Source organism: Acanthaster planci, linkage group LG03 (genome assembly GCF_054643075.1).
Source record: "Acanthaster planci isolate LZ-2023a linkage group LG03, COTS_SCS, whole genome shotgun sequence".
NCBI lineage: Eukaryota > Metazoa > Echinodermata > Asteroidea > Valvatida > Acanthasteridae > Acanthaster > Acanthaster planci.
The window spans coordinates 2,835,809-2,863,009 of NC_141779.1; the positions used below are offsets into that span (position 1 = coordinate 2,835,809).

Consider the following 27,201-nt stretch of genomic DNA (forward strand, 5'->3'; position numbering starts at 1 on the left):
TAAGAGCTTGCTAGAATATCGATGAGGACAAGAAGATTCCCACTCCCAGGCATCTCAGAAACATTCATGATTGTACAATTACAAATTTGAGAGAGAAAAACAAAACAACCATTGGAAAACATTTCCAAGTCAATATTGTTAACAAACCGGTTTTAACATTGATGCCTGGCATGTTTACTTAATGTATAAATGTGCGTGACCTATAATATGTTTCTGACATGTCCTTTGAAGAGGTAATGAATAGCCATCAAGTTTACAGGACCAGTTATTTGTTTACTTAACAGGTGTCTGGATAACGTAGACTTTGCCTGCGGCAAGCAGTCTCTTATTCTGGGGCTCGGTGAACCGGAGAAAACGAAAATCGCTTTGTGCCTCCTCTGAATTGTTCAAGTGAACCTGTTTTCACCTTGGCTAGGTCAGGGTTTCGAAACTCATGTTACAACTGTGTTTGGAAATATGCTGTTCTTGGTTTACGCGAAGGACAATTGAAACAAACCAAGCTGAACCGTACCGTACAGCGATTCCAAGACCGATGGCGTCGCGACTACAAACAGCATAGGCCTATTGTGATTGAAAGTACGTGATGTTCATAAAAGGAGAATATCATAGTGAACGCTTCCTCATAAGAATAACAAGGATGTATAATTATAAACCGAATAGATACATGCATGGAAGATTCATATGGATAATTCTGCTGTCGTACCATTTTTGCGCACAATTAGGCTTTGATACCTTGAAGATTCTTACTGAAGAACGTAGAAGTTGTAGAATCAAATTTATAAACACTGAAAAGTACTGCTAAGAATGATCAAACAGGAGAAATATGCGAAATGAAAATTTTGCATCACTTCAAAGAAAGTTGATAATCAGTAACTACATAAGAATTATGAAATAAAATTTTCCCCTTACCTTGAACGATCAATTCGGCTGCACTTGTTGCCTCGCCGATGGTGTTGCTAGCTTTACATGTGTAGACCCCAGTATCGAAGCTCTCAACCTCTTTCAACAAGAGCGTGTAGACTCCCTGCACCTGATCTGAATTCAGCTCCACTCGATCCGGGTCCACGGCTTCATCACCATCCCCAAGAGGCTCGTCTTTGTAGAACCAGCTGACATGAGCGGGTGGCCAAGCCTCGACCTTGCACCGCATCAACACCGCGTTGTCCCCGTAGCCCTCACCGGTCGGCGCGCTAAGGAACAGCTCCTCGGTGAACTCCGGTCCTGGTGCAGCCACGAATTAAAAGTTTGTAGGAAAAACGAAGTAGAAATACTCTCTCAAAACTTTGGAGGTGTGCACCAAGATTGACGACAGGTATCAGAAATTTTGGGATAGACCTATGGGTGTCCCTGGCCACTCCATCTGACGCGAACAGCGCATTATGTGACGCGCATGACAGAGGTGAACGAACGGACCAAGTAGAAGGCTCAGTACCTTTGTTGTCGACAGACTCCCCTGCTTAGTCCGACTGCACAAGTCGGAGGCAAGCCGGTCTAATTTGAATACAGTATCAGTCAAGTGGACAAGGAGCCCGAGTATGCGGTTACAACCGCTATATTATAGTTCTCACGCAAACCACCCCAAAGCACAGTCACATAGGCGCGGCGTGAGGTGTTTACATTGTTTAAGAACAGACAGAAGGTACTACTACACGTGGACCCTTCCTTGACCCAGGCATCTGAAATGGACTTTCCATTTCGACAAGAACAAATTAACAATGCAATCTAATAGACAGATTGCCGAAGGCACTTTAAGGTCTTCTATATCAGGTTCAGTGCCACCTAGTCGTGAGAAAGAAAAATCTGTCGGCATTTACTAATATTGTGCTTTAATTATAGAGCCTCGACACGAAGGAGCCTTTGTTTTGAGAACTAAGGAACAGGTCAGGTCAAGATTATTGATCTTGAAGTTGACAATTAACCTGAATACAATATCACTCTTTAACAAAAACGAATCGTTTAAGAAAAACAACATGAGAAACGAAATCCATTCACATACAGGGAGTAATTCCCAAAATATGAAGAAAAAAAAATTAGGGACTTACATGGAAAATTACACTAAAGTACAAAATATAACAATCAATCTTCTCATTGACGTTTGACTGTTTATTAAATGTACAGAACGTTATCTACCAATAGAACTGTTGATGGTTAGATTCTACACAATAATGCTTACCTCTGGTGAATTACAACAACTATTTTGCTAAACGTACAATGGGCTGTACGAGTTCTTCAAGAAACGTGACTGCGTCCACCTTGCTATAAAAATACCACCCGTGTGTCACGTTCATTTGAAGACCTATTTTGCGCGTCTAATAAGGGCGGAGGCTGCGATAAAAAATGCATCTAGTCAACGAAGTGTCATTGAGTATTGCCCATCATAACCTCAATCGTTGTTTCGACGTAAAGGTGGTTGCCATGGCATTGCTCGACAAGGCAAAAAATTATCAGTTACCATTAGAGGAAGCTTGATGGTTACACGGTGGGGGTTGGGAGATATATAACTTCACGCCGCTTCATATGAAATATACCAGGATATACATGTACATGTACATGTACAATGCAGGTTGCAATGAAGAAAACTCCTGTTCATCATCCTTTTCCCCTTTAATTGACAGGTTGTGGTAATTTCAGCAGGTCAAAAGCAAACAGATATATCTTTTCCTGATTTTTGTCTCATTAAAAAATCATTTTCGTGATGTATTTGTGCTTTGATATTTTCCCTTTGTTTTTATTGCGTACAAAGCACTAGAATGCGCTGTACACTCCATCCTCAACGTGTTATCAAAGATTAGTTCACTACATGGCAATCTGCCTCGAGTTTAGTCAGTGGAGCGAAGATCTTCAGCAAGACAAGAGTCTTTTCTCATTGTAACCAGAAATAACTGTCCTTGTTGCCAAAAATAACTGCTACACTACCCCAAAAATAACAACCAGGGTTATTCTTAGCGCTCATTAGATGGTAGGTTTGCGATACGTTAGGAAATCACAATGTCCTGGCTTAAAGAATTAACAAAGTGGCGGCTCAAAGAAAGGATTATGACATCACCAAGTCTACAAAGTTAAGACTGGAGAACTAAAGAACGCCCTCAATCTCCTTCAGGCTTTTATCTGAGGGTAGCGACGGAGAAATAAGAATCCTTTCTACGTCTCCTTCTACCGGATGTGTAAACAAGAGGGCATGAATGAATCCACGATGGAGGATGAAGTGTCTGAGACAGAAGTGATTGGCAGAAGGGAGGTGGCAACTGTAGCATTACACCACTCATCACTCGTCACGGTGCAGAGGCTACTATTCAAGTTTGTTACAAAATGAGGTATCAATGCTGCGTAGGACCAAACACCAAAATGCAAAATGCTTCTACGAAAGTACTTGCTGAACAAAGGCGACAACAAACCATTGACTGCTGATGATATTATAGCACAACATGACTCTTTTCGTGGGAAATAAACGAGTGATTAAAAGAGGACCAATATTTTCGACACGTTGTCTCTGTCTTCCTCTATGCTCTCTTGGCTGTATGCTGCGCGCCATGCTTGACACTAATGTGAGTTCTGAGCGTGTAATCGAGTACAAGATTACGCATAATAATCAAACGTTGGTGGGAAGCTTCTAATGTGTCGTGCATCCCCGTAAAACTAGTTAATTACTTTCCAAATTATTTTTGAAAAGGTGTCAATCGCACAAAATAAATGTACATTGAAAATAGTTGAATTTGTTAACGAACATTAAGTAAATGGCGACACGGGTCACTTTCTTACCTTTTGGAAATTTCTTGCTTTCATTTGTTGGCGTTGTTGAGAGTGAATTCGACTGTTCAACCACTCCAAGGTCAAAGTTCAAAGGAGAAGTTTCGAGGACAGGAGTCAAGCTTCCTTCGTCTTCCTGTGAAGACGCGACGAGGGACACATCGTCTCCGTCGGACTCTTCCTCCTGATCAGAATCTAGTTTGTCGTCACTTGGATTTCCGAAAGCTGTCTCTCGTAAGTCATCCAGAAAGGATGTTCCTTGGACGCTGTTTTGTCTGGAATCATCCTCTACTGATGAGGCTGTGTCGGTATGAGAGAAGTAGCCTACTGCTGGCTGTCTAGACAGACCAGGTGAGCGAGGTGAGGGCGTCCTATCGTTATCAGGGTTGGTTGATCGCTGGAGATTGAGGGTCAAAGGTCTCGATACTGGATTAACGACTGCTTGCGCGGATGGCTCTTCATTTTGGATTGAAGCCATCCGTGGAGGTGGGATTACAGATGGGCCGCCGAAAGCTGCACTCATTGCCACAAACTGCTCGTATTCCTCCTGAGTTAGATCCAAGCTATCAGTCAAGTTGATTATGGCTTGAGAAGGTTCTAAGCTGCGCGCTTTGTTGTCACTCTGGTGTAGGCCTATGGATTCTTGTTGAATTGGGCCCGCTGGTGAGGAACGAGTTTCCTGGGATAGACACTTAGGAGGTGGAATGACAGCAGGGCTTCCAAAGGCAGCATTCATAGCCAAAAACTGTTCAAATTCCTCTGGTGTGATGTCCAAACTGTCGCTAAGCTGAAAATCAGGGTGTGGATTTTCACCCTGGTCACCTTCCCTATCAGCCTCCACTTTTTGCTCTGCGTTCAGATTGTCGTCTTGAGACGATGCTACAGGAATCACCTCATTGAGGTCATAGATGGATTCGTGTATCATAGAAACTGCTCGTGGTCCCTCGGGAGGTTTCATCGACGATTCACCAAAGACAACTTTCATCCTCATCAGATGATCTTCCTCTTCTTCCGTCATCTCAAACAAATTTGGCTTCGCTTCTCCAATCATGTCAGATGTTGGCAGACTGCCCAGGAGTAAATCGTCGTCTTCAAACAAGTCTGGAGGTTGCTCTTTGTCCTGGTCCACCACAGTGTTGTCTTGATCGAGTGCCGTAATGGTGGGTGACTGGGGTCTTTCCCCGCCCTCACTATCGATCGAGCTGTTGCTTCCCCTTCTGTCCTCCCCATGGCTTCTTCCGTCAAAGTCACCTGTGTTTTGTGCTTCATCATCATCTGAGCTACTTGACCCGGAAGAACTCCCTGTGTGGTGGTCAATTTCTTTGTCAATCTGCAACGTGATTTCTACCGGAGAAGTAACATCGTGGTCAATACCTATGCTTGAAATTCGTTCAGGCAAGCCATCTGGGGGAAAAAATGAAGTTATCGTCAAATTAATTTAGGAATCAGCCTATTTCAAATATATTCGTGTGTTTCACAATTGAAAAAAAACACCAAAAAGTACTCTTATTTATTATTCTGAAACTATTCCATTTTTCATTTAGATGTGTCAATCAGAGTAAAAACTTATCTACACATAAATCTATGCTAAAATGGTGAGAAAATAGTCGGACACTTTCGGAGATTCATATCATAACTACACCTTGAGGTCAAGAGTTCTGACTAATGGCTACCGCGTAGCGCATGTCTGCTGGTGTCAACGTAAAAAATTCTACGTTAGTTGAGCAGCTTTTGGCACTTATTCTGAGTTACCACTTGAAAACTGTTTTGAACATAATTCGGCTTGATTCTAGCGAGGACTAGTATAAATCTTTGGCAGATTTCTGCGAAACCAGTACATTCCAATGTCTTTCTTTGGTTCTCCTTCAGCAATCCCAACATCAATCTGGGCAATATAGCCTTACTACACCGCTGTGTCCGTACTCGCGTTACAAACGAACAATCGGAAAGAGAGAAACACTACTCCTCCAACGTTGCTCAAATTTGCACTCGGAAAATAAAGTTTGTTGTCACAAGAACACTTGAGGATTGTAAAGGTGTTGGGCACGTTTGACGTCGATATGGAAACAGAAAGGGAATGGTTCCTGAATTCCATGGTATAGTGGGCATGGCTGCCACAGTACAGGCCAGCGCTTTTATGATGAAATTGAGTAAAATGTTATACACAAAGATGATCTGCGGGAGGATGAAGAACAAATTAATTAATGGATATAACCTTTGCGTGCTTGCTCATGAATGAACGATGGTGCTCAACTTAATGAGTTACTTTACCTGTCTGTGTTGATGCGTCTGATGTGAATTTATGATCCTCCATTGTAAACGTTGAGTCATCGTCAGATAATGTTCTACTCTGTTCAGCATTACTTGTTGGAATCTCAATGTCAATTCTATAGGTTTCAAGAGACGGAAGATCAATGTATGCACAGGATAGATACCGTTTGTCAGCGACAGGCTGTTCTCTGTACCTTTGTGCATTGTCCCTTGCTGCTGTACATTTTGTACACGGAGCACGGCAGGTGCTACAGACACCCGGTTTCGATGTCCGTCCCTTCTTGATGCTTGTCCCTCCAAATCTAGGTCTCCTCTTGAAGACATTTCTTGAACTCCCTGTCTGTTCCCAGCATTCAGTTAATGGTTCTAGCCGGATGTTCATACCACGTGGTTTAGAGGCTTGTATAGAGCGGATGACACAGTCTAGTTGGTTCTCGATGCCAAGCTCTAAGACGATACTCCCAGGAGGTGACATCTCCGCGTCTCTCACCTTTTGAGATTCGCCGAGGTGACTGCAATGATCCGACATTGTGGTGGACGTACAGTTTAACTATCCTGAGGTAGATTAGAACGGCACCTAGTCAAACCGTCAATGTCCTGAAGGAAAGATGCATACAATGCATCATACATCCAATGCTGCCTCATCCAAGTTCACGGATGTTTAACATAGATTGTCAACCGTCACTTCAAAAGGTAAAGCGCAACAACGTAGTTGATCATTGCGCAATTGTAAACTACACCCAGTTATCCAACAGACCGTATAAACATCACCATTACAACTACAACGACAGACCACAGTCGTAAAGGCAACATTTCGGTTAACCACCAACTGAGATCGCCGACGGTTCAGAATTATGAGAAACTTGTCGAATCATTTCAACCGTGTTTGACTCGAAATCCAAGTCTTTTGTGTTTTTGTTATCATCGTTATATTGGAATAAGGTCCGTCAATAATTGTCAATGCGCAGGCTCCAGTATAGGTCCTGTCTTTTTTTGTTGCTGTTCCACTGAGGTGGAATATTACGCGACTAAAGGTTGACCTTTATTAGTCGTGGGATATCGAGGCCATTGTTCGAGGTTTATTCTCGGCAGCAGAAATATCGACAACAACCAAGCAATACTGGAGTGCTCGTACGTGCTCTTGGCTCTTAAAAAGCGCCGAAACTCCTTTGAAATATTTTGGCTGCAATGTTTGATTTAGTAAGCATTTATAAATCGGAGATATAGGATTCATGAAGTGGATTCAGTTACTTGAAAAGTGATGTTAGCAAGAGGCTAAGTTTCCTTAACATTTTGCGGCACGTACCGGGTATTCAATGATCTTCATCTTTCAACGCAGCTGTTTACAAATCGAGTCAAACCAGCAACTTCTATGTCACGGAGTTTAAATCCTATTAGGCAACGGTAGCGGTACTTGTTCATATGGCGTCTTGTAAGGCACAGTGGTGATGAACATGGAAGAAATGGTGTCACATGGTAATCCCCTGCCCGATGTGATATAACAAAACTTCATTCACCTCGTATCGCCATCTTGCCAGGTGATGAGCTTAGTCTGTGAGTAATAAACCCACTACAAAGGATGATGCAGGATGAAGGCGAACAGTACCGTTAACTGCATGATGAATGGATTGATGATAGGCTAATTGTAGAGTCTGCCGTTCAGAAGATGAATGATCTACTCGCCTGCTCCCAGGTTAAGCGTGAACTCTACACGGATCCCGTTGAAAGATGGTGAAGCGGCTGGGGAAGTCCTCCAGTGTTGAAGATGGCGTCTTGCCTCATCTTGACAGCTTGCCATCTCTTATAGCTCACTTGCCTAACCTGCAATATCAGAGAAAAAAAAATGAAACACAAGTTTTTTTTATTTAGGCGTTAGAGGTACATGAGTGGGCATGAATGTCAAGAGCTCGAAACTGGAGAACCTATTGAGTGTTCTGTGAAATGAAGGCAAAAAAAATTACATCTGGATGCTGGAACCATGTTTGCTGAGTGTCGTTTGAGAGAAGGACACGCTCCTTTTCGCATTACTACCGTACCTTTCACTATTCACTAACCTATGGCAAGACGGTGATAGTTGAAAAGAAATTCTTGAGTGAAGCTGCATGAAGGGCGAGCACATAGTGAAGATGGAAACCGGCAAACAAGAAACGAATAAACTAATGGTGATAATCAAAATACGGACGAACGTTTTGTGTCAAACCAAACAAATCAATCAACACATACAGAATAAATTAGCGAATAATAATTATACTAAAAAACCCACATGTATCTGCAAACGACACATCTAAGGAAGATGGACGTGGCAGATTCCTCGGTTATGCAAATACGGCTAACCAAGTGACGTTTATGGCGAATAGTGGAATGAGCTAGGCCTTCGTACATCTTGATCCGAGATATAAATGAACATGTCAACGTATAGCTGCGTACGTAGAGCTGCGCTTTGCTCTAAGGTATAAAACTCCGCAACCCGTCAGTCCTGAACTGCATAAGCTAAGCTGATAATCACCATTTTCCCTTTGCAATGATAAACGTCAGTAGATATGCATGCCATTACAACAAAATTCCACACTAGAATAAAGTATTGTTTCTTGTGTACGATTTTAGCTTGAAACGAAATCCGCATCATACATTATTCCAACATGACACTGCGAAACATGTTCTTCACAACATGAGGTGGATGTCATAGACGATGAACATGGCATCTGGACAGTAATTTTTGCCTTTTTTTTACTGGATGGCAAAACAGGAGATTGATATCAGAGAACCAATTTTCTTAGGCTTCAATCAGGTGAAACATAAACAATTTCAGTGGGATAGACGAATGTTTACGAACTGGCAACACACAAACATCACTTTGTACCTACAATGTGACCGCCACAGTCTGAAAGCCTACAATGTTCCTTCATCATAATTGCTTCAAGTAATCCAATTTGTCCTGCTTTAATTTCAAGGTTGAAATCGCATTTTCGTTGTTGAAAAGTTCAGTCAAGCATACGCCATAACGACGTCTCAGTGTATCTGATACTTCATGACAATGGCGGATGAAGTGCAATGGGGGCCAGCCCCCCAGCCATTTTAATAATAATGAGAGAAAGACACCAATTGTTTGGTCTATTTAATTTCCCTTCTTCAGAAAGCGAGCATAAAGCCGAAACATGTATCCTCACCCCTTAGAAAGACCCCAAAAGGTGACAGGACACAAATTTCCCAATTTTTTGCCCACCCCCCAAAAGTTTGGCCCCCCAAAATTTGGGTCACCAAAAATTTGAAACCATGCTTCATTAAGTATACTAAAGAATTTAAAGAAACCCAACAGATTGGTGTCTGGTACTGAACTTCTACTTTGATTCAAGCCTGGACTAAAACCGTTAGAAATTCATCAAAAGATTACGACCAACACTTTCCATGATGACATTTGCTCCACTTTGTCCAAGTAGAAACATAATACTGGTTGGATTGAAAGATCGTGCAACACACGTTTAATTTCTGTAAAAACGCTGTATAAAAATGGTAAATACTGGCAACACCACAAAGAATCCCTAGGTAAACAACCAATCAACATACAACAAACACAGGTATTAAGGTATTACTTCTGCCACTAACTTTGTGCGGGGGAAAAAATCGCATCCGAGTGCACAAGTCGACGAGATTGAACAGACGGGCTGTCTGATTCTACCCGAATGCGAACACAAGGTCATTCAGAAAACACTCCAACAAAGCAATCCCTGGCTACCTGCCGGTTCTAGGCAGTGTCTATAAAACATGAATAAATATAACTGAATGACTTATCGTTATTATTATGACTGGTTCGTGAACAATAAAGGGGGTGGTAGTGTCTGGACAGATTTATGTAAAAGACTAGGGACGAAAGTGATGTTTGCTTTAGTCATTCATAATAATCTCAAACCGTGATGCGACTAATAAAGGGAATGCCCGGGTCACGGTACGTAATAAGTAAGAGGCTTTGGATACTTTTTCAAAAGAAATAAATCAGCTCATTTACGTGTACGTTTAATGCTGCCAAATCCGATAGTAAACAAGGATTATTGCAGCACTGATTTGAAATTATCTGCTCTTTGTTTTATTAATTCATTTCAAAGTCGTGTGCTCTGATCTGAGTCTTTCTCCAGATGCGTAAATGTAGAAGCCTACACATTAGAGCTCCTTCGTGAACGATAATTAGATCATGACAGCGTCTAAGCTCAAGCTAGACCTATTTTTCATACCTTGAGGAGTATGGAACTCACGACGGCAATCATAGTTCCTAATTCGACGGAAAGCTTTTTTCCATGAAGCAATATTGCACGGACTTCGGATTCGATCTATCCATCAAACCAGCCCCCCAAAATTGAGGCCTGATGGCTTTGGCGTGGCCGCCGAAGAGTAAATTAGACACGTTAGGTAATCAACTTATCTAGCAAGTGTGAGCAAACAAACGAGGAGGAGAAAGAGCACTAAATACCTGTCATATGATCATCCGGTGGTTGAGTGCCTAGTAACAGTTGCCTAGCAACACTTTACTAAACCCGTACTCAGTGAGTGGTGGTAATATATTGTCAACGGCAAAATAGTCTTTGCTTCACGCCGCCATGTTCAGCTCCCGTTGGTTGGTTCCATGAGTCGTGTTACCATGGTTATTGATTTTGACAACAAAAGTCACCCGCATCCTTCACCCTCTCCTGACTTTTCCTTCATAGCTGAGATGCTTTACATCCGTTCCTGAATGTACCAACTCATCAACATGCAGCATGTTCTCACCTAACCTCTAGCGAGCCAAGTAACGTGATGACGCCTAACTAGCTTCGCTAATATTACTGGATCCATTCTTCCCGAGCACATTGTTCAATTCGCATTGTACTAGTCCAGGCTTCATTTTCGCCGAGCTGTCTTGTGTCAAGTCGGTCTCCCTCGTGCAGGAATTCGCCCTTGCTTCCCAGGTCCTTATTTCCCTCGCAATTTCGATCATAAGGCTAAAGCCAGTCAATAGACATTCTTCCACTGGTATTGACGGCTTTGCCTGTCAATTTAAGAGGTTGCACTCTTTACTTATGACTGCTGGCCGAGTTGAAGGTCGACAATTCGGAAATAGTTCCCATCGCAGACTCATGGACCCCGGAGTTGTCAGCATTGTTACCATCCTCGACTGTCGCGTAACTCCGAGTAGAATCCAGCTCACACACTGCAGTTGCCCGGTGGCTAATTATAATAACTTGATCTAACCGTTCAACCGTGAAGTCAGTCTTCGTGAATTGCGGCACTGACTAATGCATTTCTGTATAAAATGTGCCATGAAATATGAAGTATCCAACATTAAAATGCATTTTAAATGGATATGCATGGCTTGTCTTGCTTCCATACACCTGCGTTGACAACAATGCCTTTATTCTCATGGCATAAAAACTTGGTACAGAATCACATGCCTTCAAGATCTTAATGTTTTTGTAGTTAGAATGTTATTCGTGACCCTGATATTATTCAACTGCAGCGCTATGAAACACTTGGCCCTTCAAATCATTCACGGGAAAGAACAGATGTATGCTGACACTTTTCCTCAAGATTTGAAATAAAGAATCAACTTCGGACAGAGACAGATTCTACCGTAACAGACACGCCCCTTTTAAAATATCTGGTGGCTTCATTATGTTTATCTGTTACTTGCGTTATTCCTCAAGGGGGGAGGGAGACAGATTCAAAATACTAACGGTTGCTTTTCTTACCTTGTAGCTGTCGACGAAAGGCCAGCTCCGTACGAAGTGTTTTCAGAAGGCTGCTGGTCAATACGTCCAGGCAAACTGAACTGGAGGCTTGAAAGGCTGTTGCATTCAATGTTCACGTGGGTCAAAGGTCAGCGACTGGCCGCCCACTTGTTTTTAATATCGCGACGTTCTACGACAGGACAGCAAACATCCTACGTAATTACTGTTTATCGTACGATATCACATCGCTTTGTGTCCTCGTCTGTAAGTGGTTCATTAACGATGGAGGTCGTTGATGAGAAAAGGTAAAGGTAATCGACTTCAGCATCTGAGTGATGAAATACCATATCGCGAAGGTTAGGGCAGCTTGTTAACAGCCACAAGAAGAGAAAAAATAAGATGCAGTTGACACTGCAGCATGAAGATTAATTTCTATATTTGATAGAGACTTTCATGGCTAATTGGAACAACCAATAACGAGCAGGGCCCCACATTTTGTGCCAAAATACTAAATACAATCAAAAGTAAGAAAATCAAAAATATAGAAAAGTAGATATGCACTTATTCCGATTGATGAGACTTGGACCTCTATGTTGACGGTCGGCCTACCACATGCGTGGCATTGTGAACATTGAAATGCACGTGCGTTACCACGACGGAGCACGTGCAAGTCAGCTTGACGAAATGTGCGCCCTCAAGGACGTGCCCTGCTTGGGTTTTGCTACCTTTTTAAATAGATATTTCAATTGCCATCACCGAAAAACAAAGAACTTGAAGTTCCTCCGTTCAGAAAAACAGACAAAAACAAAGATCACACCTGAATTATAGATAAATTACCTCTTTAACACAAGTTAACATTACACGTTTAGGTGATAAAACAAAATAAAGCCACTTTTAAATGATTTTGTTTCTAACTGTAATAGGCCTCATGCTTACCTGGGTCAAAGAACGTTTCACAGCTGGCCGGCAGCACGCAGTAAACGGTGCCTGTTCAATGTGTTGTTACATATCACAGTGACTAACAATGCACAGTGTTCAAGAAAGAGAGACGGACATTTTCATGGAGGTGTAACCACTACTGCGGCAGCGAAGTTGACTGTAGTGCCCTGCAGTAGTAGTGCCGGTAACGTGCACACGTTGTACGCGCGCGTTGCATTCCTCTTCGACCAATAGCGTGCCGGCTCGTCATGAATGCACGCGCGCCTATAAAGTTTAGGAATGCACACAGGCCTGTGGTGCTATTGCCGGAAAAACATCTCCTTGAGGAGTCCATATAATAAAGTGCCGTCAAGAAATCCTGAATGTCTTCCAGAAATGGCAGTGACAATACAACAGCTTCAGTTCGACGAAAAACGGATAACCATGGCAATATGAACGTGAACGTTGAAGATGCTGTCATAGCAACAATAGCCTGTAGCTTATGTTGGGTAGCACATGGAAACATACGTCAGGGTCAGAAACACACATTTAAAACAGCAAACTTAAAACGCTACATTAATATGAGACATTGTCTTTGATTTAGAAAATAGAACAGGCTGTAAAAATCCGCCTGTGAATGCAGGCTGTATTATATCAGAATCCTTGCCCCCAAATCATAGATTTATAACGGTGCATATTGCTACAATCCTGTAAAAATCTCACTCGTCCTTGAAGAGTAAAATCAGCCGGAATGTATTGGTTATACACGAACTACAATTGTCACCAAGGTAATGGCTACGGCAGATTAGTTTCTGCAGGAAAAACTAGGGAATTTCCCTGTGCTACTTTTGTCGTCACGAATTTGTTCCCATTGTGTATTCTGAAGATGTGTCTTCCTTTTTAATTTATGAACTAAAAATCAAGAGCGATGTATCAAACATAACAAGAGCAAAAATCAACATTGAAGCTGGAAAATTCCGTCGCATCGTGCTGCTGGTGCTTATTCAAACATTATACTCCCCAAGAGAGGGCGCTATTAATTTCGACAGAACAGAAAGATGAGGATCAATTTCTTGTTGTGTGCAAAATGGCTGAACCCGCCCTGCTTTCCCAAAGGAATTCTTTTCTTGCTGTGTCTTCTTGTTTCAAACACCCTTTCGTTCAGAAAAACGGGCACAGATGAACTTTGTTCTCATGGAAGAGCGCCCCCTTTGAACCAGCATAATCAAAAATCAAGGTTTCCTTAATTAAACGGAACAGAGAAAAAACTAAGAAACGGCTCATGAGTATGTCGGAGAACCGAGGGGAAAAAGTTATTGACAATTATTTGTTTAGTTCATTTAAAGGAATCACACTAACCAACGACGGGACGGTATTTACGTCTCAATATTTACCTTTCAAGGGGAGTCGTCAACGAAACGGTTACCACAATCTGCACGCTGAAACAGTAACATGAAGGAAACGTGGGCATTGAAGTTTGTTTTTAATTTTTAACTCAGAAATCCGCACGGGTTTGACCGCGAAGTAGTTGATTTTACTGTACCTTTATTCGATAACATGCAAGACCATTCCGGATAGTGTCGAGTACGCCTATTCTCTCCGATTATGATTATATTCACTATTCGATACCCTCTTCGCTACATCCTGACGACCATTCCGATGTTATTTTCCATGCAAGGTTTCTTATGGTAAGTAGTTTAAATATTAACAAGAATTTATAAAATGACTGACGGTTTTAAACAGAAGACTTCTTGGAAGAAAGCTGCATAGTATGTAAAACGTGCACTAAAACACTGCACAAGAATAGCCACAATGCCATTATTTTGAGGATTCGCGATCGGATGTTTCGACGGCGTTTTAAAAATGTCTGTTTCCTGAAAGTTCGTAATCCAATCTTCTACAAGGAAATACCAAATTGAAATAGCAACTTGACCTTAGTGTCTCTGAAAATGATGACGTATCACACTGGCTGAAATGAACAACAAAATGTCGCCCCAATATATACTCCATTACAATTCTTACAGAATTATTTCATCAATTTGGTCATAATAACGAAGTATAAATGATTATGCTTCAGGAATACAAACGTGTAGCTTACAAAAGGTGAAATATACAGTTTATGTACGATGGTATATATATCGTCCATGTCATAAATGAAGCTACGTATATTAATCTGGTTAGCGTTTTTGACTGCCGTGACAATTTGAAATACAAAAATGCTAATTTAAGACTAGAGGTCAAAAGGAGAAATCCTACATGCATATTTCACTCGTACCATTCGAGATAAAAAAAATAAAATAACGCAGTTACAAAAGGCTTTAAAAATGAATTAAGACTTCAGATTCCTTGTAAACATCAAAAATATAAAAACGTGAAATAAATTAATAACCAAAGTCTGAAGTACAGAAAGTCTTAATTTCTATGGTAAAAATGAATAAGTTTCAATATCTATACATGATTTCCTTCCTGAACGAAACCATTTACTACACTCGTTGATGGAGGGGTGGATTTAAGCCAAATTAAAACTTTTTTTGTCAAAAAAACAAAACAAAACACCAAAACAAAACAAAAAACACTTAAATGATAAACATACTTCACAAGCAAAAGCAGTGCAAAAAAAAGGAAACAAAAACAGGATAGGGTGCTGCCAATACCAAGCAACTGATCTGACACACAACCAAAATATTGTGGTAACTTTCAAGCAGTTAAACATTCAAGTTAACATAAAAACCATAAGGCGTATTGTAGATTTCGTTGCTGAAAACGCTGCAACAAATCAGCCAGTTTACTCTGAAACGTGCGAAACCAACTTTCAAAACATTGTCGAACAAACAAATTCGACAAGTTCTCATAAAATAAACGACAACAAAATAAACCAATTAAACTTATGGAGAACAAAATGGGAACAAGCAGAATAATTTTTACAGTAATATTTACATACAGTTCAAAAAAGTCTCTGAAAGAAAATAAAAGTTGACTTACGCTGAATCTCACTGAATACTATAGGCTAAGTACCGTACCCTCCGAAATCGTCCGTCCATTTGTTTACATGTACTGTAAATGACTGGAAATGTTAGACAGACAATGTTAGCTGGCTTGGCAGGGGGCTACATACATTTTTGTTAATTACCATGGAGGGAAAGTGGCATACATCTATCTGCTCCGGGCGGGAACAAAAGAGGGCGTGCGCACGCGCGACCAATTTCTAATGGTTCGAATCGTCGATAGCCATTTTCATATGCAATGATCTTCGCGTGTGCGCTGGATGCTGCCGGAGTTAGATTGAAAAACTTCACAAGCCCGTCTCTTCTTTGCAGGTGAGGGCGCACTTCAACTCGAGCGGCGGACAATCACCCATTTCACAAGACAAACGTTAAACAAGGCAACCTTGAACAATCGTTTCTCTGCTTCTGTCAGTTCAGGGTTAAACCTTATCTACGATGGTGGTAGAGGCTACAGAAACAGCTAAAATGCAGCAAAATAGATGCTTGATGGGTTGCACAATGCGCTCACTTCCTACGTGGGACATGTACAATGAGTTCTGCTATACTAGACGCTTTTCCAGCCGCATTAACAGCCTCAATCATGTACTCAGCGTCATCGTCTTCACATACATTTTTGATGATTAGCGAACAAGTACCCTCATCGTCTTGCTCCATCAGAAACCGACGGCTCTCCTGAATCTCTTCTTCGTCCTGGTACCACGTGATTTCCGGTTCCGGTTCACCCTCAATGTGGCAATCAAAGCGCGCGCAGTCCCCTTCGAACACCGTAGCGTCCCTGATCGGCTTGGTGATTTTTGGCAGGCAACTGCGCGCTGCAACCGGTACTTCGTCAGACTGGGTTGAGTTGGATGACACGGAGTCCCTTTTATCATCATCAAGACCATTCATTTCATTTCCTGATTTCTCATCTGAGTTTCTGTTCTCTTTAGAGTTTGTCTGCTCATATTCTTTTGCTAAGGAATTTGTTTGCTCTACTAATCTCTCTCTAGAGCTCTCCTCTGTTGATCTCTTGGACAAACCATCCACTTCTTTCCTGCCACTTTCCTCCTCTTTGTGATGTGAAAGAGGCTCTTCCAGCCCTTTCTTGAGAGTGGATTTCAGGAGAGATTTTCGAGTCGGTGAACACGGTGGAGACTGTTCGTTGGCTTTCTTCAATCCAGCAAACATGGTTAGTGAAGCCATGCGACCTATCGCCCGGACGGCAGTGGTGGTTTTCTGTCGGACAACAAACAAATCTCCCAGTATTAAAGTTAGCAGATACTGGCATAAAAAAAGAAATCCCACGAGAAGTTAGCCATTATTTTCCTTTGAACGCTATGAAAATAAATCAAGGCACCTGACAGTGTTCAGTGTTAGCAATAATGGATAGCAAGCCTGAATCCTCATCACCAACCCTTCTTCCACCGATTTTTTCAGTCCACAGATGGCACAATTGAAATGAAATGTATGAACTTTTGAACCTAACGCTCTTACAAGAAGGTAAACCCATGGGGATTATAAGCGGAAATCTGACTCAAATAGTACTCCTAGGCAGCAAAGAAACATCAATTATACACCTGCAAAAAAATAGGTTAATAGAACAGTAACCGAGAGTAGATTCAACTACAAGTAGTGTCTACGGCAAATCTTGAGAATAAACAGCCGACAACATTCTCTAATTACAGATTGTACGCCCGACGTTGACAGAGCATGTTGCAAGAACGTTAAAAGAAAGACTATAGTGTTACTTTATTAGTTTCAAACTCGACACAGGGACGAATTTCTACAAGTAGTTTTGAAACACTGCCTACTACCCTACGTCACAAGACAATACCAAGCTTGCTGGAATGTGGCAAGAAACTTATTTCTTCAAGAAAGCTTGTCAGAGGTGGACTAGATCTTTTTTGTGACAATTAAACAGTCGTGGAATTATTCCTCGAAAGTATGTCTACTATATAGAACAAGAAAGACGGCTGAAGGAAGGTAAATAAATAACTCTTGTCAAAAATTAGAGTTAGGACCACACAGTATCGTTTCAGGAAAATTAAAACGCCGTTAAAAACGAGCCTGACTGTCTCAAAACTCATACCGGCAACTTTCACTGTTCATCAACGGCTGATTTACAGTAATCTAAACCAAAAATGTGTGCATGCTCGATCATGCGCAAACGAAATCCCTTGTACACGTGCCCGCAGAATGCTGATCATGGGTTTTAAAAATCCCTTCAAAATGGGACTACATGTACGTCCTTTTTTTCAGACGTGCAAATCTCGTGCTACGTGCTTTTCGTTGTGAATCATGCAAGTACACATATGGTGCGTGAAAGAAAAATAAAACCTCGTGAACGCTACCTTATCAGGGCTGTGATTGTGCAAATGCAAACTTTATTATGGTTTGAACGTATCCAAACATACAAACGAAAACGCCACGAAATATGATTGCCAATGTGCAAAAAAAGTTCATTCCCGTTTGTTCGCTTCCGTTACTTGCAAACTCCAGGTTGTTTAGATATTCACAACTTAAAAGACTTACAAGTAGTGAAGATCTTACTCCTTTTCACTCAGGAACAATACCCTCAACAGCTATGGAAAATGTCTCTGATTTTCAGGCACCAGTAAACGAGATTGTGAATTTTAGCTGGCAGAGCACTTCAGCGTTTCTATAAACAGACAAGCGACGCAAGCACGTGTTGCAAAGCCCCAGCAAAAGTTTTTAGAAATCGAACAAAAAGACAAAGAAAAAAAAACCTGGAAATTAGATTTCTTCTTCAACATTTGAAATCTGGATATGAAAGTGGGTTTCGTATAATTAACAACCTTGCTAAAATCTTGCGAAAATATTTAAATCCTGCTTTAATGAAACCGTTTGAAGTTTTGTTTGACTGGTCCGACCGAATGAGGCCGACAAGGTTTCTACAGAATATTCCAAATCTACTCAAGAGGACTCCAATCGCATATAAGAAGTTCTATCGCCCGGAGTTGCATTCTAGTTTTTGGGTGGCAATTTTAATTGGACCAAAAAATTACAGAAACGACTTTCGTGAAAATTTCTCACCATTATTATGCAGGCAAAAACACCGTTATTTACTTTCCTGATGAATATTCTTCGCTACCACCTTCAGCTAGAAGTCAACAGGGGCGGTTCAAGTATGCATGGGATTCTATCTTGAACACACTTCATCAAAAATAAATGGGCCAGGTGTTAGAGCACTCCACGTATCAGTCATTCACGCGGAGGGTGAATTGGTTAATAGCATTTCCACGGCAACTAAAGTCTGGTGCCTAGACTTGCCTTAGTCTCCTGGTACATGAGCTATACGTTCGAAAATCCTTCCAAGGCCTGTACCTAATAAAACAGTAGACATTTCTGGTGAAACAAGTGTGGATTTGTGACCTTAATCTTAGAAAGTCCCTTGATCCTACTGTCAGATAAAACAAACAACTTCAAATGTACTGATCACCACTGTTACCATAAATAACGACAAAAAGATAGGAATTGTGCAAGTTGACAGAATACAGGTTGTGGACAAAGATCTTAGAAATTCCCTGAACACCTGTCTACTTACCGGTATATGAATAATGAAACATGAATATGCTTCTGATGATCAATTTGATTGATTCTAACTGACGCAGAATGCGGCACATTTTTTTGCACGTCATTATATCCAGAGGTCATTCTCGGATTCTTCCATCTTCTTACATACCTGCCACCTGCGCCTGGCCACGAACTTCTTGAGTTTGGCCGTTGACAGCTGAGTCGCTTTCATTGTCTTGATGTCTTTGTTCAGCCATTTGTGCTTGAGACAATCCTCAACGGTCTGGCGTTTTCTGCGACAGGGAAGAAGAGGACATACGTCTCAGACACGTAATATCCATGAAGTGATGAACAATACCCAAATGACAATAACTGTAATTCAGAGATTTCAAGTCAAAACAATTCTATACATGTATCCTTTTTTTACTTGTAATTTCTAAAATTGTCATTTGCCACTATACACAGCAAACTTTGTAAACAATATTTTGGACAAATCTCAATAAAAAAATCCATTTTACAAATGTGATGGTGAAATTTAAATAAAATTGAAATTGCTGTTCCATTCACAACTGGATAACTTCTTGTCGAACTAAATATAAACGGTGCACAGATAAAATTACGGCAGTTTTGCTTGCATACTCTTTTCTCTTGATCAGTAATTTTTCTATGAAATCTTTCGATTCGTCCGAGATGTCATCAAACGCTTCATCGTCAAAGTCCCATTCTGCTGCCGTGACGTTGCTGAGCGTCTCTGCGTCCGTGTCACCCATGAACGGAGACAAACCACTTAATCTAAAAGTTAAACAAGATAAACTGGTCAAAGAAACGACTTCAGGCTGGTACTCAGATTTTCTGGAATCAATATGTTAAATTTTCATCCTGGAATGTTGGCTACAAATGGTGAGAGGGTTGATCAAAATGAAGAGCTTTCGGAAGTTCGCATTAGACAGAAATTAACTGCACTCACGAATTTCATGGAAAATTCTAACATTAATGTTGTACGATTTGACGTATTAAAAACTAAGCTAAAAAGGAACAAAAAAGATGCTAAGTGTAAAAAGCTCTTACAAAATGTAACAGATGACGCCGACACTCCATAGATCCGTAGCAAAGCTTATCTGCTCATAGTTGATCACTTCAGGGGCGACAAACTCTGGCGTGCCAAACATGACCTTTGTGCTCTTGGTGGGGTCAAACTTCCGGGCCAGGCCAAAGTCTATCAACTTGATACGGCAGCCATGGGTGTCCATGCACATGACGTTCTCTGGTTTGAGGTCCAGATGGAGAATGTTCTGCTGGTGCATGTAGTGTACGCCTGCGCAGATCTGACGCATGAATTTGATGGCATCTTTCTCGGTCAGGACGAAATCGTCGTCGATGACGCGTTCGAACAGCTCCCCACCAGCGATGCTGATTGGATAAAAATGATGTCATTAATTGGCACAGGATTTTCTTCCATCGGGTACTTACACTATTCATTTAATGAACAATGCAAAGCAGGATTCTCAAAATAATAAAAATTACAAAAACTACACAACAGACAAACCTCGATGAGTGCAAGATTTTGGGAAATTATCAGTGGAATCAGAACGGAAGAGACTGAAAATATTCAGCCACAGTCAGAGTGCAACAGTCAAAAACAAGCTTTATTCTTTAGAAATCAATGAGGACATTTTGAAGAGTTGGCTGTCCAATATTTCTGTTATTGATATATTAATTCCAACTCCACTTGTTGCATTCAACTTACTATTCCATGACCATCACCATTTGTCTTGGCCCTTCAAAGGCATCCACGCACTGTAGTAACTTTGGATGGTGTAACTCGTTCATAATGCGGATCTCTGATCTCACTGCTTCACGGTCAGATGATTTGATCTTGATGAATTTGGCGGCGAACTGTTTGCCTGTTGTCTTCTCCAGGCAACGATACACCACGCCAAAGCGCCCTCTGTTGGTCAAACAACGACATTTGCCCCCAATTATTTATTTCACTTCAGCTCACTTCACTTTTCCCCATGGACGTGAAATGATATACCACGTTGTGAGTCTGCTGTGGGCATCACACTTTAAAATCCTCAATACACCGAATATGCATACAATTCAAGGTCTCCAAAATCGTTGAAAGGGTCATGCATGACCATGCATACAACCAGCGGAAAGCAGAAAGTCCATATGCAACACAATCGATAAATAAGATGCATGAACAAACAAAAATCAGCAGTGCTAGAAGCAAACAGTTGGTACCTGTTATTGGTTCATATTTCATTACTCACATATAATAATTTTTTTCAATGCACAAAATACAGTCACTTTCTTTGCAACGTTTGAGTTCATAGAAAATTTAAATAAAATGTACAGCATTAAAGAGTTTATTAATTTCAAGAGTAAAGAGAGAAAGCTAACGTACTTGCCACATTGTTCCTTCATCTCATAAAGATCAGTGACCTCCTTGTCAGTCCGGATGGTGACGTTACCACGCACTACAAACTCGTCCGTCTCCTCTGTCAAAACAAAATTGAAACCACTTCAAACTGTGGCCAACTTAGAACGAATAATTGAAAACTTAAATGCTTATTGAGTTTTGCCAAAGACTTTCTGTGGTTGGATAATAAAACTACCTTCAGATTCCCCACCAGTCTTCTCATCTCTGTCAGATGCAGCTCCCACAACGGTCAATACGGGGTCTGACACCGGACTGGGCTCGCTGACTCCATGTTCGTTCTCTGCACTGACCCGGAAGAGATACTCCACTTCGGGTTTCAGGTTACTAATGACATGCGAGGTACTGGCTGTGGAAGTGACGTTCTGCCATTTCCTGTCCTCGTCGGCGCGACACATCTCGACGACGTAGCCAAGAATGCGACTCCCTCCATCATAGGAGGGGCCAGGCCAGGACAGAGTGAGGGAGGTAAGGCTGATGTCAGATGCAGTCGGCTTGCCAGCTGGAGGGTCTGGCTTGTCTGATATCATTAAAAAAAATATTTAACTGATGCACGTATTGTTCAGACCATAACCAGACCAGTTTTCTCATCCAAGTATGAGATATCTTGCAGTGCTTTTTTAGCACTAGAACCATTCTAAGTTAATCACAGATTTCACACTATCATCACGACAGATATGGTAACATTTCTCATTAATACCTCAGAAATCAGATTTCCTTTACGAGACCTATCAATAAAAAACTGAAACATCTCCAAATCTAGTGTCCATTCTTTCCCGCTGAAAGACAAGTGCCTCAAACATTAAACTGTTTATACTTTACATGGCAGTGGCAGGTATCTACATGAAAATATCCGTTGTCTATTCGTTTACCCTTACCTACAACACTGACAGATATCTCGAAGCAATCTCCTCCCAGCTCATTACAGACAGACAAAGTATATCGCCCGGCATCCGCTTCGTTTGCTTGGCGGACGACAAGTGTTGTAGTACTGTCGGTGACGTCTATGTGTTTGCGCTCACATTCCTCCACCTCATTCCGGTATTTGGTCCACGTGACTTCCGGTTCTGGGCAACCGGTTATTTGGCAGGAGATAGTGAGGGTCTGACCTGCGATGACCTGGATATTCTTGGGACCCCCTTCAACTTTGGCCGGTACTGCAGAGAAAGTTATAGAAACATCGATCACAAATTCATTGATAAGCCCAAGGAATGGAACATATTAAGTTGATTCCAATCCTGCCTTTGATTTAACTCGATTCAATTCACTTCAACCGGACTCAACCTGACCCACCTAATTCTACAGAAGTAGAAAATAATTCCTTCGAACCAAATCTATTTTTGTCTGCCATAATTCTAAGAAGGGAGTACGTATTGCATATGCAGTATTACGTTGATTCTGCTATCTTCTGTGAACAATGTCACTAAGAAAATATGGCAAAGGTAAGTCAGGACAGCAACCTCAATTTGATCTTTGCAAGAGGATAAAACACGTTCGTTTACCTAACAAATATTGGAAAACGGAACAGCTCTGAACTTGATCAAACAATCAAAGCTTGCACTAGTTTATGGCTTTCCCGCTAGGAGCAACTGAACACCATACGTGAATTCCTAAATCACATCTACGACACACACACACATATCCCCAAGTGCATATCAATGTATATAATTCCAAACAATTGGAAGAGCCGACGAGAAGATAAATATAGGCTATGTACATGAAATAGTTGAATTAATATGCCCCAGGCAGCGCGGTAAATCCGATTACCAGGGATTGGAAAGGTCCATAATTCTCTCTTCAATCTGGTAGTATAGCGACTGTAAAATGACCCATTTCTTTCATGTCATGCTTAGCGCCCAGTCTACACGACGGCTCATAACGGCTCTACGCCTCGTTAAGTCTCACACTGCGTAATTCATTTTGCATTGAAAGTAGCTATAGAATCAAAACCAATTCACATTTTACTAAGTTGTCACACACCATTTGAAACAGTTACAAAACAAACAAAAGATTGGGTTTATAAAAATTAAATAAAAATAGGTATACTCTTCTGAATCCCGTTTGAAAGGCTAATTAATTTGCCACCAGTAGGCCGTGTGTGCTCTTTCATTTATTTTTACCGCCGCCTTTGCAACTCTCAACCCACATTAAGAGACCCATAAAAATGTCCGCCCGCCCGCCCCTCAGTGAAGTGAAAGGGCGTGTTCCAACAAACGGGTCACCCCAAAACTAGTCCCATGACCCACTACAATGATATATATGTATATATATGTGCTCTGCGACCGAACGATTACGAGAAATGTGGATGTCCCTTCGGCCTGCAGAAAAACAATCCAGTATATGCGTCTGGATATTGCAACTATTAAGATCTGTTCTGGTAATGGTTACTTCAGATGTGAAGGGATGGATGATATTATTAACCAGAGCCATGTAGACACGGTCCAACGGGACACAAAATTGCGAATGCTGCAAACCTGAAAATATAGGTCTACAATGTCACGGTTCAGAAGTGTCGAAAAGTCCCGATGAGTAAAGCCAATATTGCGATGGGGAAAGTGTAGGCCCTCAGGGTGTCTATGGTTGTGGCTTTGTTGCTGACTTGAATCACACGAAAAGGTGAGAGAGCGCATTCACGTTACTTGATGAGAAAACTCATTTACAAATCATGCCAACGACTTTGCTGTGAGCAAAGAAGTTGACAAAGTCTTTTTAAAATTCAAAATACTCCCTGAAATTCCCATAATGAGAACGTCTCCCCCTCTAAAAAATATGATAATCATCCAACATGTAGTAATATATCTTTGTGCGCTTCATTAATAAGTAATCGCTCATTGCATGATGTTCCCTCGTCTCTTAAATCCATTACTAAATACAAATTTTCAATTCCAACCACAAAAAATGTGGCAACTTTCGCAGGGAGGATGGCGTTGCACAGGAACTTCATTTATATTTTTATGACCTGTCATAAGAGATATATATATATATATTTTATAAATGCGGCCAAACCCAGGATATCTGCTCAACCATGCGCGATGTGAACCGGAGCTTTCCATACTCTCCCCCGCAAGGGGCATCAGCATCACCATTCTATTAAACTGCAGAGAGGCAGGTGTCTGGTCATGCACGGAGATGTTTGAAATATGTCACCATCTAGACAGATGGCCCCAAGATAATCTGCATGCTAAAAATATTAACCAAAATGTAGCATATTGCGTCTCCAAGACGTGGCAGAGTAATGGAAATCGCAGGAAATTACTGGGAAAAAATAAATGCTTGAAGTATACTCAATTTTAACTATGTTCAATGCTCTTGCCAGGGTTGAGACATAATTTCTGACGTGCTGAATTGAAGTAAACGAAAACAAAATACCATTTACAATTTGTGTGGTGGTCAGACTTGGTCAAGTCTAGGGTTCTCTCAGGTTTCCATACCACACACTTTCTCACAAACCTTGAGTGTTCCTACTCGTTCAACATAGTCCCGACATAATATTTAAATCGTGTATTTTCTGTGTAAAGTGGCCCCAGCGGTTGTTCATGGTCATAATCATAAATTAACCGAATCCTAATCAATATTAGTCTGCAACAATGGGTTTTCGTCCATTAGTTCTGTGACGGAAAAACTTCAAAGAGAAATTTGCCACTACCGAATCTCTCAACACACCGGACGCATCGGTATAATACATGTACACACATATCACCATCATTTACTCTGCATGTATCTCAACTCAAACGGGTGACGATTTGTTGTCTATATATATGATGACGATGACGATAATGACGATATCGATGATGATGTTGATATTGATGGTTCAAATACGTAAAAGAAAATTAACATCTAATCACTAAATAAATCTAAACTAAACTTATTAAGCAATAGTTATAGCTATGCATAATTCAAATCGAATTGCTTGTGGCAAGGTGTAAATTCTCATACAACAATTTCCAAATCATTCATTTATTCTCCCTGAAGGGAATAAAGAACACTTACGACATTGAGCTTATCCAAGAACAAAAAGTGGCGAATTCCCTTATTCAACTTTGAAGCTGCAGTAGCTGACGTGGCGAAAGACAAAGTGATCGTAGTAACTAGTATAACATTATACGTGTATATATGAGAGAAAACCTGCCAAACTGAATTATAATATTGAATTTATCAATTAAAGGTATTTGGGTCAACTGGTTAGAGCCACCCGGGTCAGGTCTATATGGAGGACCATACAGAAAGGGTCAAAGGGAGATTTCATACTCGCCAACCACATGTTGGTCAATTCGGTGCAAAGGGTTCTGCATATACAATACATGTACTTGAATTGATTTGACAAGACTTATTTAGATGGAATTATCAAACAACAACAACAACAACCAGGCAATCTAACTTTACAAGTTCGTACCAGACATGAACATATTCTTGTACGCTTATGCGACGTACATTTACTTCGCCGATGCGTATGTGACATGCATAATCTGCCTCTCTCTAGCAGGAGTTTGTTCTGTCAGACCGTAGGCCTAAGTTCACTTTTGTCCTAATCTTTTTGCGACTTTTATCGTTCGTTTATTGTTATGCACAGTTCTAGCCTGCTTGCATTGACAGGTTTGTCTCGTAGTACGTGTGGGCCAAGTGTGGGCTCCAAATCAGGTCATTTGGACTGATTTTATTTGTCGCATTGTCGTGAAAGTTTGGCGGAAAGTTTGGCCATATGACTTGTACACATGCACGAAGCATAACGACTGTTTCATGCTTCGACTCAACGACTATTACACGTCTTTGAATTGTTTCAGTGTGGGGTCTTTACACAGCTGAACTCTGTAGAGACAGCAGGTTGCACAGTGCCCTTGTATCCTTGAGCCTATCCTTTCATTATCCCTTTGCCCACTGGCTCTGCTATATCTTATGACTTAATTACCTTTTTATTTTTGTAATAATCACACTCACAGCATAAGCTTTTTTTTTCATTACTGGTCAATCAATCCATATCACTGTCAACTCCATTTATTACTATCTGCAATTGTGTAAATTTTCTCAATCTCAATATTGGGACAGTCCTAAATTTCTCGACTTGATTTCAAATAGAAGTAAATCAACTCTAATACACGGTGAGAATAATTTTTTGTGCCAATTCTTGGAGTATCTTAATCGCCGGAGAGGTCCGTACCCTACCACCAGTAGGGTATCACCACCCTGCGTATGAACGTGACATTGGTATCATAATGATAACATTTTGGCATAGTTGACTTTGGCAACAGAAAACAAACAGTCTCCTTCATATCCTTGTCGATATGAGGAAATCACTATCCAGATAATTTCTCTACAGCTGCATGTACTGTTCTCTTTAAAAGTGTGATTATAAGGAAAAGACGCTGTAGTTAACATTAAGCCTTCTGGTTTGGCAGGTCTGTCTACGGTACATGCCGCTTAAATTGATTGCTTTAAAGGACCCCCATTTTTCACACCTTTCCCTCCTCTAGTCTCTACTAAGACCGAAGACGAGTGCTGATCGTACATAGCCTCCATGTACATGTATTTTCGAAACTGTAGCTGCAATGAATTTTTCTAAGACACAATTTTCAGGAGCTTCTCTTCTTCTACGAACAAAAACTCTCTAACATTC

The 27,201-nt window shown here is 41.0% G+C and overlaps 2 protein-coding genes across 7 annotated transcripts in view; both read right to left on the reverse strand.

Moving 5' to 3' along the window:
* LOC110986244 (uncharacterized) overlaps positions 1-11,255 on the reverse strand; it is a 52,344-nt gene extending 41,089 nt beyond the window's left edge. For 2 of the 5 annotated variants that reach the window (XM_087134476.1, XM_087134477.1), the window contains exons 1-4: positions 10,481-11,254; positions 6,019-7,839; positions 3,760-5,151; positions 910-1,221 (exon numbers count right to left, since the gene is read on the reverse strand). In XM_087134476.1, the coding sequence (XP_086990602.1) occupies positions 910-1,221; positions 3,760-5,151; positions 6,019-6,547 (2,233 nt within the window). In that variant the 5' untranslated portion in view covers positions 6,548-7,839; positions 10,481-11,254. Of the gene's footprint in view, positions 1-909; positions 1,222-3,759; positions 5,152-6,018; positions 7,840-10,244; positions 10,390-10,480 lie in introns of those variants that run through there. The other 3 variants (XM_087134475.1, XM_022247978.2, XM_087134474.1) reach the window with 3 other exon arrangements.
* Positions 11,256-14,160: 2,905 nt separating this feature from the next.
* The window catches only part of LOC110985015 (myosin light chain kinase, smooth muscle-like), a 66,996-nt gene continuing 53,955 nt past the window's right edge, over positions 14,161-27,201 (reverse strand). For both annotated transcript variants that reach the window (XM_022245703.2, XM_022245719.2), the window contains 8 exons: positions 22,469-22,747; positions 21,769-22,110; positions 21,558-21,651; positions 20,898-21,098; positions 20,219-20,560; positions 19,790-19,942; positions 19,320-19,443; positions 14,161-16,852 (listed from right to left, as the gene is read on the reverse strand). In XM_022245703.2, the coding sequence (XP_022101395.2) occupies positions 16,142-16,852; positions 19,320-19,443; positions 19,790-19,942; positions 20,219-20,560; positions 20,898-21,098; positions 21,558-21,651; positions 21,769-22,110; positions 22,469-22,747 (2,246 nt within the window). In that variant the 3' untranslated portion in view covers positions 14,161-16,141. The remainder of the gene's footprint in view (positions 16,853-19,319; positions 19,444-19,789; positions 19,943-20,218; positions 20,561-20,897; positions 21,099-21,557; positions 21,652-21,768; positions 22,111-22,468; positions 22,748-27,201) is intronic.